Source organism: Martes martes (assembly GCF_963455335.1).
Source record: "Martes martes genome assembly, chromosome: 2".
NCBI lineage: Eukaryota > Metazoa > Chordata > Mammalia > Carnivora > Mustelidae > Martes > Martes martes.
The window spans coordinates 179,741,240-179,757,169 of record NC_137889.1 but is presented as its reverse complement, the minus strand read 5'-3'; the positions used below and the strand labels follow the sequence as shown (position 1 = coordinate 179,757,169).

Sequence of the window (15,930 nt, the reverse complement as noted above, 5' to 3'; positions counted from 1 at the left end):
CATTCTATTCCATTGATATATAAGTCTTTTTTTGCATCGGTACTATATTATTTTGATAACTACAACTTTGTAGTATATCTTAAAATCTGGGAGTGTGGTATTTCTAGCTTTGTTCATCTTTATCAAGACAATTTTGGCTATTTGGGGTCTTTTGTGATTCTATACAAATTTTAGGATTATTTGTTGTAGTTCTTGGTACTTTGATAGGGAATGCATTGAATCTGTAGATTGCTTTGGGTAGTATGGATATTTTACCTATTAATTCTTCCAATCCATGAGCATGGAATATCTTTTCATTCGTGTCATCTTCAATTTCATGCAAGTTTTATAGTTTTTACAATACAGGTCTTTTACCTCCTAGGTTAAGTTTATTCCTAGGTATTTTATTCTTTTTGGTGCAGTTCTAAAGAGAACTATTTTCTTAATTTTTCTTTCTGCTACTTTGTCATTAGCATATAGAAATGGTATCGATTTGGGGGTATTAACTTTGTATACTGCAACTTTACTGAATTCATTTATTACTTCTGGTAGTTTTGGGTGAAGTTTTTAGGATCTTCTATGTATAGTATTATGTCATCAGCAAATAGTGACAGTTTAATTCTTTTTTTTTTAATTTTGTCTCTATTTTTTTTGTAATTTCATTTTATTTTTTTTCAGTGTTCCAAGATTCAGTGTTTATGCATTACACCCAGTGCTCCATGCAATACGTGCCCTCCTTAATACCCACCACCAGGCTCATTCAACCCCCTCTCCCCTCCAAAACCCTCAGTTTGTTTCTCAGAGTCCACAGTCTCTCATGGTTGTTTCCCCCTCCAATTTCCCCCAACTCACTTCTCCTCTCCTTCTCCCAATGTCCTCCATGTTATTCCTTATGCTCCACAAGTAAGTGAAACCATATAATTGAATCTCTCTGCTTGACTTATTTCACTCAGCATAATCTCCTCCAATCCCGTCCACGTTGATACAAAATTTGCGTATTCATCCTTTCTGATGGAGGCATAATACTCCATTGTATATATGGACCATATCTTCTTTATCTATCCATCTGTTGAAGGGCATCTTGGCTCTTTCCACAGTTTGCCAACTGTGGCCATTGCTGCTATGAACATTGGGGTGCATATGGCCCTTCTTTTCACTACATCTGTATCTTTGGGGCAAATACCCAGTAGTGCAATTGCAGGGTCATGGGGGAGCTCTATTTTTAATTTCTTAAGGAACCTCCACACTGTTTACCAAAGTGGCTGCACCAACTTGCATTTCCACCAACAGTGTAAGAGGTTTCCCCTTTCCCCACATCCTCTCCAACACTTGTTTACTGTCTTGTTGATTTTGGCCATTCTAACTGTGTGTAAGGTGGTATTTCAATGTGGTTTTGATTTTTTTTTAAGTATTTTTTAAAAATTTTATTTATTTATTTGACAGACAGAGATCACAAGTAGGCAGAGAGGTAGGCCGAGAGAGAGAGGAGGAAGCAGGCTCCCTGCAGAGCAGAGAGCCTGATGCGGGGCTCGATCCCAGGACCTTGGGATCATGACCTGAGCCAAAGGCAGAGGCTTTAACCCACTGAGCCATCCAGGCGCCCCCAATGTGGTTTTGATTTTAATCTCCCTGATGGCTAATGATGATAACATTTTTCCATGTGTCTGTTAGCTTAATTCTTTACCAACATAGATGCCTCTTATTTTTCTTTCTTTCTAGTCTGATTACTGTGGCTAGGACTTCCAGTAGTATGTTAAATAGGAGTAGTGAGAGTGGACATCCTTGTCTTATTCCTGGTCTTAGAGGGAAAGCTCTCTCAGTTTTCACCATTGAGTATGATGTTAGCTGTGGATCATTCATATATGATCTTTATTATATTGAAGAATGTTCCCCCTACACCCACTTTGTTAAGCTTTTGACATAAATGGATGTTGAATTTAATCAAATGCTTTTCAGCATCCATTGAGATGATCATCTGATTTTTATTTTTCATTTTGTTGAAGTGGTGTGTCACATTGATTGATTTGCACATATTGAACCATCCTTGCATCCCTGAGGTAAATCCCACTGGACCCCAATGATCCTTTTAATGTATCGTTGAATGCATTTTGCTGATATTTTGTTGAGGAATTTTGCATCTATGTTCATCAGGAATATTGGCTTATAGTTTTCTTTTTTTGTTGTGTCTTTGGTTTTGGTATCTGGGTAATGCTGGCCTTGTAGAATGGATTTGGAAATTTCCTTCCTCTTCTATATTTTTGGAATAGTTTGAGAAGAACAGATATTAGCTCTTCTTTTTTTATTTAAATTCAATTAGCCAATGTATAGTACATCATTAGTGTCAGATGTAGTGTTCAATAATTTATTAGTTTTGTATAACACCCAGTGCTCATCACATCATGTGTCCTCCTTAATGCCCATCACTCAATTACCCTAATCCCCCCATGCCTTTCCAGCAACCCTCAGTTTGTTTCCTATAGTTAAGAGTCTCTGATGGTTTTTCTCCCTCCCTAATGACTTCCCATTTTGTTTCCCCCTCCCTTCCCCTTTGGTCCTCTGCCCTGTTTCTTATGTTCCACATGTTAATGAGCCCATATGATAGTTGTTTTTCTCTGATTGACTTATTTCACTCAGCATAATACTGTCCAGTTCCAGCCACAACAATGTAAATGGTAAGTATTCACCCTTTCTGATGGCTGAGTAATATTCCATTATATATACATACCACTTCTTCTTTATCCATTCTATTATATTACATCCATAATATTCCATTATCTATATATAATGTATATATGTATATATGTATATAAAATATAATGTATATATGTATATATAATATATATGTGTATATGTGTGTGTATATGTATATATATACACATACCACTTCTTCTTTATCCATTCTATTATATTATATCCATAATATTCCATTATATATACATACCACTTCTTGGATAAAGAAGAAGTGGTATATACATACACACATATATATGTATCTATGTATATATGTGTGTATATATATGAATATACATGACATATGATATGAATATATGTATATACACACATATATGTGTGTATATATAAGAAGTATGTATATATATACATACATACATACCACTTCTTCTTTATCCATTCTTCTATTGATGGACATCTTGGCTCTTTCCATAGTTTGGCTATTATGGACATTGCTGCTATGAACATTGGGGTGCAGGTGCCCCTTTGGACCACTACATTTGTATCTTTGGGGTAAATACCCAATAGTGCCATTGCTGGTCGTAGGGTAGTTCTATTTTTAACTTCTTGAGGAACCTCCATACTGTTTTCCAGAGTGGCTGTACCAACTTGCATTCCCACCAACAGTGTAAGAGGGTTCCCCTTTCTCCACATCCTCACCAACATTTGTTGTTTCCTGTCTTGCTAATGTTAGCCATTCTGATTGATGTGAGGTGGTATCTCATTGTGGTTTTGATTTGTAATTCCCTGATGCCAAGTCATGTGGAGCATTTTTTCAGATGACATGATACTTTATGTGGGAAACCCAAAAGACTCCACCCCAAAATTGCTAGAACTCATATAGGAATTCAGCAATGTGGCAGGATATAAAATCAATGCTCAGAAATCAGTTGCATTTCTATACACTAACAATGAGACAGAAGAAAGAGAAATTAAGGAATTGATCCCATTTACAATTGCACTAAAAACCATAAGATACCTAGGACTAAACCTAAGCAAAGAGGTATAGGATCTATACTCCCAAAACTACAGAACACTTATGAAAGAAATTAAGGAAGATACAAAGAAATGGAAGAACATTCCATGCTCACGGATTGGAAGAACAAAATTGTTAAAATGTCTATGCTACCCAGAACAACCTAGACATTCAGTGCAGTCCCTATCAAAATACCATCAACATTTTTCACAGAGCTGGAACAAATAATCCTAGAATTTGTATGGAACCAGAAAAGACCCTCAGTAGCCAGAAGAATGTTGAAAAGAAAAGCAAAGCTGGTGGCATCACAATGCCAGGCTTCAAGCACTATTACAAAGTTGTAATCATCAAGACAGTATGGTACTGACACAAAAACAGACCCTTAAGTCAATGGAACACAATAGCGAGCCCAGAAATGGACTCTCAAGTCTACAGTAAACTAATCTTCAACAAAACAGGAAAGAATATCCAATGGAAAATGGACAGTTTGTTCAACAAATGGTGTTGGGAAAACTGGATAGCCACATGTTGGAAAATGAAACCAGACAATTTTCTTACACCATACACAAAAATAGACTCAAAATTGATGAAAGACTTCAATGTGAGGCAGGAATCCATCAAAATTCTAGAGGAGAACACAGGCAGCAACCTCTTCGACCTGGCCACAGCAACTTCTTACTAGACATATCACCAAAGGCAAGGGAAACAAAGACAAAAATGAACTACTGGGACTTCATCAAGATAAAAAGCTTCTGCATAGCAAAGGAAACAGTATGCTGCCTCATATCAAACATAAAGACTCACTTCAGACATAAAGAGACAGACTGAAAGTGAAGAGAAGGAAACACATTTACCATGCAAATGTAAGCAAATAAAAAAATAGAGAGTAGCAATACTTATATCAAACAAAACAGACAGAATCAAAACAAAAACTGTAGCATGAGACAAAGAAGGCCATTTACATGATAAAGGGATCAATCCAACAACAGAGTATAACAGTTATAAATATATATGCACCCAACAAGGGAGTACCTAAATGCATAAAGCAAATTCTAACAGGCATAAAGAGAGAAATTGGTGGTAAAACAGTAATAGTAGGGGAGTTTAACATCTCACTTACATCAATGGATAGATCCAGGCAGAAAATCAATAAGGAAACAGTGTCTTTGAATGATACTCTAGACCAGATGGACATAACAGATATATAGAGAACATTCCATCCAAAACAACAAAATAAATTAGCAGTAAAACTTTCTTCTATTACCCCATATTCTATATTTTATCAGAAATTTAAGAAAAACAATTTGGTGAAATGCTTTTACTTAGCAATATATTTTATAAATTGATAGAATTTCCCACTGCATAAATGCCATTTTTTTTTTCCAAATTGCGGTTCTTTGTGTGTAGTTCCCCACTTTCATTCATCTCTTCTTCGTCTTCTACTTCCTTAGACTTGCTCAGTCAATGAATCCTGTTTTAAATAGTCTATAAAAAGTATTTGGGAGTACTCATATGAAAATGATGATTATTCTCATAATGGTGTCCTTCTTTGTAGGATCCAAATCTAAAAAAAAAAAAAAAAAAGGGTAATTGACATGTAAAAGCCATTCAGAAAGGTACATTCTTACATAAAATTTCAACCATAATTATGGTTTTAACTTATCTATTATAAAACCAGGAGAGATATGATCAATTTACAAAACAGCAAATGCAGAAATAAAAAAGGACTCATGCACATGGGAAAGGCAGACTACACATTTAACCTTCAGAGTCCTCTTTCCATGGTTATGAATCATTCCAAAAGCACAACTGTTTAACGATTATTGGCTGATAACATTGGTGGCAAATAAGTCTGGATTTTTCTCTAGTCTTCAGTTTGAATAATATCCATTTTATGGATGAAGGGATCATGAAACCTGAAATGTTATTTATGTCACATTAATGCATATGTAATCTACTTTGGCACAATTTCAACTTCTAAATCTTCAATAGGTGCTACAGATGAACCACTCACCTTGCTGATGAAAAATTAATTAATTATACAGCTCTGGTTGGGATGATGAAATACAAAAGGCACTAGAAAGGAAACTAAGACCTGAATAAATGAAGCCACTAACTTACTTTTCTTCATCAGCAATTGCAATATCCACATAACCTCCAAACTGCAGGTAGGAGGTCTGGGGTTTTTTGTCATCTCAAAACAGTAAGAAATATTAAAATAACACCTCTGATATGCTATTATCTGACTAGAACTGAGTCCTAGGGAAGTAATCAAGGATATGCCCAAAGATATAATAAGGAGTTCTCAGAAGACTTCTTATAATAATGAAAGAATAAACATGTAAAAACAACTAATTGGGTTAGCTATATTTGGTACATCCATATAATAGAATATTATGCAATCATTTAAAAACATTTTCAGAAAAAATACATTATTATGGAAAGAGGCTCATCATACACTATTTGGATGAAAAAAATGAGATTATAAATAGAATGACTATACAGAATCCCTTGTACATATAAGTTTCACACAATTCTAAAGTTGAGATGACTGTGTGATATATAGATATATATGTACATAAGAAGCAAAGATGCGTCCAAAACTATTACCAGTGATAACTTTGAATTGTTTAGCTCCCCACTAGAACATAAGCTCCGTAGGACAAAGACTTGGTATTATTCACTGTTTTGTCCTCAGTATCTAGCGCAAGGCCTAGCTTGGGGTTGACATCGTGGTACTCAATGAGAACCTGTTGAATTAAGGAATGGAATTTTTGATGAACTTAGTATTCTTTGACTATTTTTATTTTATAAATGTTCAATATATATATATATATATGAAATTTTAAAATTAAGACAAGGTTTCTACTTAGGCTTCTGCTATTTTCATAATTACCCTGAGTGGGAAAGCAGATCTAACTCCCTTCACAAGTGGTTTGGATCAATCGGCAGTTGTGATTAGCTAAAAATATTTTATTTGGACTTCTCCACACTTTTTTTTTTTTTTAAGATTTTATTTACTTATTTGACAGAGAGAGAGACAGTAAGAGAGGGAACACAATAGGGGGAGTGGGAGAGGAAGAAGCAGGCTTCCCACTGAGCAGGGAGCCCAATGCGGGGCTCGATCCCAGGACCCGGGGATCATGACCTGAGCCGAAGGCAGATGCTTAACGACGGAGCCACCCAGGTGCCCCTTCCACACTCTTTATGTATGAGAATAAGGAAACGGGGGAACCTCTATCTTCCCAGATTTTCAAGCTTCCATGTAAGAAGTCACCTCCGTCAACCAAAGGAAGAAAACTCTGGATTTCACTTCAGTGACTACTGCAGTGTTACTGTTGCTCTTGTAGCTACCACCTACTCAGCATTCACCATGCACTTCTTTTTTTTTTTTTTTCCCCAAACAACTTTATTGAAATGTGCCAAGAGTACATGGGCAGCACAAAGGTAGTGAACGGGGTGAAAAAAATCACATGTATCACCGGGGGTTATTCTAGGAGCTCTAGGTTTCGTTTAAACCTTAAATTATCTCAGGAGGGGAACACTACTGCTTTTCCCATTTTGCAGGTGAGAGACTCGAGCCTTAGAGAGATTAGCCAAGTTGCCCGCTGTTCCCCAGCTGTTTGCTGGCAGGCGTGAGGACTGGAACCCTGTCCCCTGCGGCTCTCAGAGCCCATGTTCTTTACTAGCGTATCACACACACGAGGGGCGAGATCAAACACAGTGATACAAGCAGTCAAGGCTCGGTGTAGCTCTTCTTGCATTCATTCCCCACACGTTGGTACAGCTTCTTCCGGTTGTTAAGGAGAGACAAGGAAGAAAAAGAAAAAGAAAAATTCCACCGTCCCTCCCCCCATGCCTCCACGCCCCAGGGAGCAAATCAAATGAAGTCTGAGAAGCTTCTAGAGCAGTAAGCTGGTAAAAGTAGTAGAAATGTCAGATAATAGTAACGTACATGATATGTTCTGGGCTTGGTTTTATGCAGACATTTCTTCTCATTATCTAGTCATGGGAAGAAAAAAAGAGCACCTCCTCCAAAGCACATAATTTGCTGCAAATAGGTTTCTCAGATAACCTCTATTTAGAACTAAACAAAATCCAATATATTTCACATGCTAGAATCTCGGCGGTGGAAATGAGTTATCCACTCTACGTAGCCTCCGTCCTAATTGCACATTAGAGTAACTGGGAATGATTTTTTTTTTTTTAGATTTTATTTATTTATTTGACAGACAGAGATCACAAGTAGGCAGAGAGGTAGGCAGAGAGGAGGAAGCAGGGTCCCCGCTGAGCAGAGAGCCCGATGTGGGGCTCGATCGCAGGACCCTAGGATCATGACCTGAGCCGAAGGCAGAGGCTTTAACCCCCTGTGCCACCCAGGCGCCCCGGGAATGATTTTTTTTTAAGACTCAGAGCCCAGAGGTGGGGCTTTCCAGGTGAGTCCTTGTATAGTGAGAGCTGAGACCCTCAGCAACCCAGCCCTGCTGACAGCTCCCACTTCGGAGCTCTGCCACTCACGAGCCATGTAACCCTAGTGAAGTTATTTCGTGTTCCTCAGCCTGAACTTCTTAGCTGTAAAATGAGAATAATGAGCGTACCAACCCAATGGTCGTCCACAGAGAGAATACCCGAAACACCCAGAACAGAATCTGGGACACAGAACCCTCAAATATCCGCTATCACTGCGGTGCTGATGGTGACGAAGATGATGCCCGCGTGATCTTTCTCACCTGACCCTGGGACCGTAACCTGTTACTCTATCCCAGAAAGCAGGGACCATAACTTCAACCCAGGCAGGATCTTATCATTTTGACCGTGAGCAGCCTTCCCTGAACAAACCTCTAGAACCATATTTACTTTGGAACTCGCCACGGGATAATAATATATTTAGGTCCGTAGAGGGGATGCAGGTGCCTCAGGAAGGACTGTACTCACCTAGGATTAAAATGAATTTCCTTTGGAACTTCCCTCGGGTCTGTGACTACTTTCTGGTTGTCTCTATAATTAATGGGGTCATCAGGGATCCTGAATTTGGCCATCTGAATTTCGGAGTCACTCAGTTGAGCACGGGAGATTCTTGCATAACCCAGTCTGTGGCAGAAATAGAAACAGTCTGTAAAGGTTTTATCACTGTACAGAAATCTGATGAGACCTAATAGACATCACCCGTGTTATTAGGCCAATTTCCCCATTTATGACTCTACTGGATACATCGCTAGAATTAGCTAGATTTATTACTCCAAATATTTATCTAAATACTGCTTTTATTATATGAATGAATAAGGAACATGCACACAGATTTAATCAACTAAACACACACTAATGAATATTCTGGTCTCGACAAATCACCTATCACACAATTACGTTCTGCATCAGGAACAGGAGTTCTCCAGAATGACAGGAGGGTATGCCTAAACGCTTTCTTACCTTTCAAATACCACCTATTTTCCTCCACATTTACAAGTCTAAAATAAAAGATTTTGTATGCTGGAAAAAAAATTGCACGTCCTGTTTTTGCTTAGAGCATTCAGTTCTCCGGGAAATCAGAGCATTTTATAAGAGTCCCAGATGGAAAAACGGGGGAACCATGGGCAACCAAGAATTCATTTTATTTTATTTATGTTTTGCCTCATCAAAAAAAAAAATCTAGCTGTGTCAGTCATTCATTCACTTATTCAGTGAATAAATATACGTATCAAGTTTCTACAACACGCAGGCATCGTTCTAGATGGGAGGATAAACAGGGAACAGAACAAAACCCTTGTCCTCAGAGAACTTTCAGTCCAGTTGGGGAGAACAAATCAAGTACGTGCATACGTATGAAATCTATCAGGTGGTGAAAAGTACCCAAGGATCCCGGAGGAATCAGTGTAGAGAGGACAAGGAACACTAAGTGGCCGAGGCTGCTAGTTGATAGCAGATGGTCGGAGCAGTGACAGGGAGCAAAAGACTGAACGCAGTAAAGAAACAACCCAGACAGGTGTTGGCGGAAGGGTGCTCTAGGGACAGGGAACAGCAAATGCAAAAGTCCCGAAGGAGACTGGGCTGGACTTTTCTGAGGGCCAGTGACGGGAGCGGAGTGCACAAGGGCAAACACAGGAGGAGGTGAGTTTGCACGCACGTCAGGGATGGCGGATGACGCAAAGCTTTCTGTGCCGACTGCTCGAAGGACTTCCGATATTTTCTTCGGACAGTGAGATGGAAATCCGAGCAGTTCTGTGCAGAAATGCAGTGGCGGCTGTGTAGAGAACAGACTCCAGGGAAAGGGTGGGAGAAGGGAGACCAGTTGAGGCCACGGCAGTGATTTGGGTGACAGGCGGTGGGGACTTGAGCGAAATAAGTAGTAGGAGAAAAGATTCAAAACAAAAGCTGTAGCTACATACATACAAAATAGAGACAGAAACCCAGAGCTGGGGCACATGGAGGTAGCAGGTCTGCCCACCACGAAGGGAAAGAGATCTGTGACAGCATCAGAATGGGGTGACAGGTGTCTGACAGGCTGAGCTATTTGTCTAAGCTCAGGCCCCAAATCTGTGCAGTTCCCTGTCATTCTAGGTCACTGTCTCTAGTGAATCTAACTTTTGTTGTTTATCAAATCTCTAAGATCAAAGTTCCAACTCATTTCACAGATGCTGCCTTCCAGGTCCTTCTTAAAGTCCTTGAAGTTAAGGAACCAGACAATCCAAATGGTCTGCTAAAACAAAGAACCTTTTATTGTCCAGTAAGTATTTTTTTAATTTATTTTTTAAAGGTTTTATTTATTTATTTGACAGACAGATCACAAGTAGGCAGAGAGAGAGAGGAAGAAGCAGGCTCCCTGCAAAGCAAAGAGCCCAATGCGAGGCTCGATCCCAGGACCCTGGGATCATGACCTGAGCCGAAGGCAGAGGCTTTAACCCACTGAGCCACCCAGACACCCCTGTCCAGTAAGTATTTATTAAGTGCTTATGAAGTACACGACATTAAATTAGATGGCTGAGATCAAGTTTATAGAATTGGTTTTATGGGCAAAAACGAAAAACAATAATCCCTAACTTGTTTTTTTTTTAACTTTATTCCAATTAGTAACATAGTGTAATATCAGTTTCAATATAGTGATTTCACACTTCCATACATCACACAGTGCTCATCACAAGTGCACTCCTTAATCCCCACCACCTATTTCACTCATGCCCCCCACATCCCCTCTGGTAACCATCAGTTTAGCTAAGAGTTTCTTGGTTTGCCTGCCTCTCTCTTTTTTCTTCGCCTTTGCTCATTTGTTTTGTTTCTTAAATTCCACATACGAGTGAAATTATATAGTATTTGTCTTTCTCTGACTTATTTTGCTTAGCGTTATAATCTCTAGCTCCATCCATGACATTGCAAATGGCAAGATTTCATTCTTCTTATGGCCGAATAATATTCCACTCTGTGTGTGTGTATGTGCGCGCGCACGCGTGTGTGTATACCACTTCTTCTTTACCCATTCATCTATTGATGGACAGTTCAGCTGATAATAATTTGGCTATTGTAAATTATGCTGCTATAATCACAGGGATGCATGTATCCTTCTGAATTAGTGTTTTTGCATTTTGGGCGTAGATACCCAGTAGTACGATTCCTAGATCATATGGTGATTCTATTTTTAACTTTTTGAGGAACCTCCATACTGTTTTCCACAGTGGCTGCACTAGTTTGCATTCCCGCTAAGGGTGCAAGAGGATTCCTTTTTATCTATAGCCTCGCCAACACTTGTCATTCTTGTGTTTTTGACTGTAGCCATTCTGCAGGTGTGAGGTGATCTCACTGTAGTTTTGATTTGCATTTCCCTGTTGATGACTGATATTGAGCAATTTTTTGTGTGTCTGTTGGGCCATCTGGGTATCTTCTTTGGAGAAATGTCTGTTCATTTCTTCTGCCCATTTTTAGTTGGATTGTTCATTTTTGGAGTCTTGAGTTTTATGAATTTTGGATACTAACCCTTTATTAGATATGTCATTTGCAAATACCTTCTATATCTTCTCCCATTCCGTAGGTTGCCTTTTAGTTTCACTGATTGTTTCCTTTGCTGTGCAGGAGCTTTTTATTTTGATGTAGTCCCCATAGTGTATTTCTGCTTTTATTTCCCTTGCCTCAAGATATATATCTAGAAAGAAGTTTGTACGGCCGATCTCAAAGCAGTTACTGCCTATGTTTTCCTCTAGGATTTTCATGGTTTCCTGTCTCACATTTAGTTCTTTCATCCATTTTGAATTTATTTTTGTGTTTCGTGAAAGAAAATGGTCTAATTTCACTCTTTTGCATGTGGCTGTCCAGTTTTCCCAACACCATTTGTTGAAAAGACTATCTTTTTCCAGGATTTTCTGTCCTGCTTTGTCAAAGACTAGTTGACCATAGAGTTGAGGGTCCATTTCTGGGTTCTCTATTCTGTTCCATTGATCTGTGTGTCTGTTTCTGTGCCAGTACCATACTGTCTTGATGACAACAGCTTTGTAATAGAGCTTGAAGTCTGGAATTGTGATGCCTCCCATTTTGCTCTTTTTCAAGACTGTTTTGGCTGTTTGGGTTGTTTTGCGGTTCCATATAAATTTTGGGATTTTTTTTTTTGTTCTAGTTCTGCTACATTTTCCATCTGTTATAAACTAAATGTTTGTATCATCCCCCAAATTCATATGTCAAGCTATAACCCTAGTGGGCCATATTTGGAGATGGGGCCTCCAAGGAAGTAATTAAGTTAATGAGGTCATGGGGTGGGACCCTGATTCAATACTGCAGCCATTCTGGAAAACAGTGTGGAGGTTCCTCAAAAAGTTTAAAATAGAGCTACCCTATGACCCAGCAGTTACACTACTGGGTATTTACCCCCAAAGTTACAAATGTAGTGATCCAAAGGGGCACCTGCTTCCCAATGCTTATAGCAGCAATGTCCACAATAGCCAAACTATGGAAAGAGCCCAGATATCCATCGACAGATGAATGGGTAAAGAGATGGTACATATACACAATGGAATATTACTCAGCCATCAAAGAAATCTTGCCATTTGTGATGACATGAATGGAACTAGAGGGTATTATGCTAAGCAAAATACGTCAATCAGAGAAAGACAATTACCATATGACCTTACTGATATGTGGAATTTAAGAAACAAAACAGAGGATCATAAGGGAAGAGAGGAGAAAATGAAACAAGATGAATTCGGAGAAAGAGAAAAACCTAAGAGGCTCATAATCATTGGAAACAAACTGAGGGTTGCTGGAGGGGAGAGGGATGGGGGAACTGGGTGATGGACATTAAGGAGGGCACTTGATGTAATGAGCACTGGGTATTATAGAAGACTGATGAATCATTGACCTCTCCTTAAAACCAGTAATACATTACATGTTAACTAATTGAGTTTTTTTAAAAAAGATTTTATTTATTTATTTGACAGAGAGACACAGCAAGAGAGGGAACACAAGTAGGGGGAGGGGGAGGAGGTGAAGCAGGCTTCCCACTTAGCTGGGAGCCTGATGTGGGGCTCAATCCCAGGACCCTGGGATCCTGACCTGAGCCGAAGGAGACACTTAATGCCTGAGCCACCCAGGCACCCCAACTAATCAAATTTAAATTTAAAAAAAAAATTTTTTTTAAAGAAGAGACACCATACAGCACATGTGTGCACACACACTCTCTTTCTCTGTCTCTGTCTCCAGAACAGTGAGAACATAAATCTCTGTTGTGCAAGCCACCCAGCCATAGTTAGCATATATATGTAAATATTTATATATTAAAAATCTGCCACCTCACTCTTTCAAGGGGAGGTGATAAAGGTCTTGGGCCACCAGTATACAGAGCCAAATGATCAGCTATTATGGGCATTGGTACTATAAATATCACTGTTCCTTAGCAACTCACAATATTTCCAACTTCATTTTATACCTACTACAGTATATATCATGAACAGTTTTTTAGAAGTTCTAATATCCGCATTAAAACAACCACTTTAATAGGAATGTAAACAGAAACAGTGTTTTCAATCTGGTATCATATACTTTACAAAACTAACACTTTGGCATCTCCCTCCCACCTTAACTCTTTGGAAACACCAAAAAATAATAGTCAAGCTATCTGTCCTACAGCCACATGGGCATGTTCTGGGCCCTTTGAAGTTCATTAGTGTAATTATTAGTGTAACCAGAACTATCTTGGCAACTCAAGGGTCTCCCTGTCTCCTCCCAGTAAGCATATGAACCCATGGAACTGTCCAGGAACCAATAAGGGTCACCATTTTATTAAGTCAGACCCAAAGTTCTTAGTAAGAGTCCACAGAACCTTACGTGGTCTGCTGCCTTCCTTCCCTGCCCATATACTCCCCCTTACCTCTTCTCCCACCTCCTTCCCCCTACACACACGCCAGCCCTGCCTCACTTTTCTTCAGACACATCTGCCATCCTGCCTTCGGGCTTCCGCACAGACCAGCCCCTGGAAGGCTCTGCTCTCCGCCATGGGGCCCACTCCCTCAACTCTCAGCTCCAATGTCACCTTCTCGGTGAGACCCGCCCAACCCCCATTTACAGCGGCACCCCTCCTCCATGTTCTGGATGCTCTTTCCCTCGCTCAGGTGTTTCCCACCATACTCACCACCTCCTACACTACGACACCATGGAACTGCGACTTTCTTCCCTCCGCCAGGGCAGGGATCCGGCTCCGCTTTGTTTACTGCTGGTGCCTGGCGCACGTCATGCCCCACCAGTGCCTGCCGCATGACGAATGCGCTGAAGAGGAGTTGGGCAGCACACGGCGCTTTCGCTAGACTAGGACTCCGGACTGAGCAAGCCGGGTCTCCAGGGAGAGAGGCTGATCCGGTCATTCCGTCTCATCCCTAGAAGCCAGCCGTGTTCTCTCATAACTGGAGACCACAGATCTTGCAGTATAAGGCTACTTGGAGGTGATGAGTTCAACGTCAACCCCTAACTTAAGGTAGCCGATGCCAAGACACCCCCAGGTGATGACCTGGTCTGTGTGGAGAAGGGACTAAAGCCCAGAGAGGCCCAATCCTAGAAGCACACACCAGAGTTCCCAGCACCGTCCCGAGGAGGGTAGTTAGAGGCCTCAGGTCAAATATCCCCCCAAAGATTGTGTGCTCGCAGGACGAGAGCCGTGAGTTTCAGGGACTGTCTCCAGCGTGTTCCCTCCACTGACGAACCCTGTAAGTGGAGGGTCCTGTGACTCAGTCCACTGTCTGCATGATCTGTCCCCACTCACCTCTCTCACGTCCCCTCGCTCCCATCACACTCTACTCCAGCCACGCCGGCCTCCTCGCTGTTACCAACAAATACCAAGCATGCGCCACTCCAACTTCTGTACGTGCTCCTTCCCGTGTGGGCAGTGCTCCTCCCGGGGTGGGTGCACGTGACCGCACTCGTCTCCTTCCAGCCGCCCCCCGTCCTCTGGAGCCTGGCGCAGCCGCCCCCCACCCACACTCCGCATCCCCATCCTTCCTCCCTGGCCCCATCCATCTTTCCATCACATCACCCACCACCTGTCATTCTCTTTCTTCTGCGCTTATTTTCTGTCTCCTTCCACTGGAACGTAAGGTCCGTGGTAGTCAAGGATTGCGTTTTGGTCCTGTTAGATCCCCATTGCTTAGAACAATGCTTGGCACATGAGAGTAGGTATTTAATAAATACTTGTTGAATGAATGAATGATTGAAAAAATGAATGGTCCTTCTTTTTGGTATTAAACTGTTTTAGCTTTGTTTTAGGAAATAGGGCCTACAAAACAGATTTACACAGTTACAAATTTAATTTTAAGATCCTTTAGATACATTATATATGGATATATATATCCACACTCATAAATGCATATATTATATGGATATTATGCACTTTTTTATATCCGGGATTTTTTTTTAATATAATTTACCTAGAGATCTCACCATAATATAGCAGTAGTTCCAACAAGTGAGTTAGCCTACCCAAAATTACATGATTAAAACTTGGCAAAGCTGGAATTCAGCCCAGGGCTTTCTTACTCTGTGATCCGTGTTTCCGCCATGCCCTCCCGTCCAGACTGGTGCCCTTCCTAACATGTGCTCACAATTATGTGCTTATCATGCTTAATAACTTATACAGTATCCTTTTTATATAATTAAGCTTAATTTACCATTTAGTCTTTCTTAAATCATTAGGCCATGCCTTGAAAAAAAAAATGTTCAACTGCGTAACTAGCCAATGTTTATAAAAAGTAACAAAATTAATTGCTTCTATAAAGTCCCTCCTT

General features: G+C 40.3%; 1 protein-coding gene across 1 annotated transcript in view; it reads right to left on the bottom strand.

Annotated features, from left to right (window-relative positions):
• Positions 1 to 3,485: 3,485 nt before the first annotated feature.
• CWH43 (cell wall biogenesis 43 C-terminal homolog) overlaps positions 3,486 to 15,930 on the bottom strand; it is a 54,776-nt gene continuing 42,331 nt past the window's right edge. Inside the window, exons 15-16 of the mRNA XM_080797404.1 lie at positions 8,621 to 8,776; positions 3,486 to 5,249 (exon numbers count right to left, since the gene is read on the bottom strand). Of these exons, the coding sequence (XP_080653530.1) occupies positions 5,171 to 5,249; positions 8,621 to 8,776 (235 nt within the window). The 3' untranslated portion in view covers positions 3,486 to 5,170. The remainder of the gene's footprint in view (positions 5,250 to 8,620; positions 8,777 to 15,930) is intronic.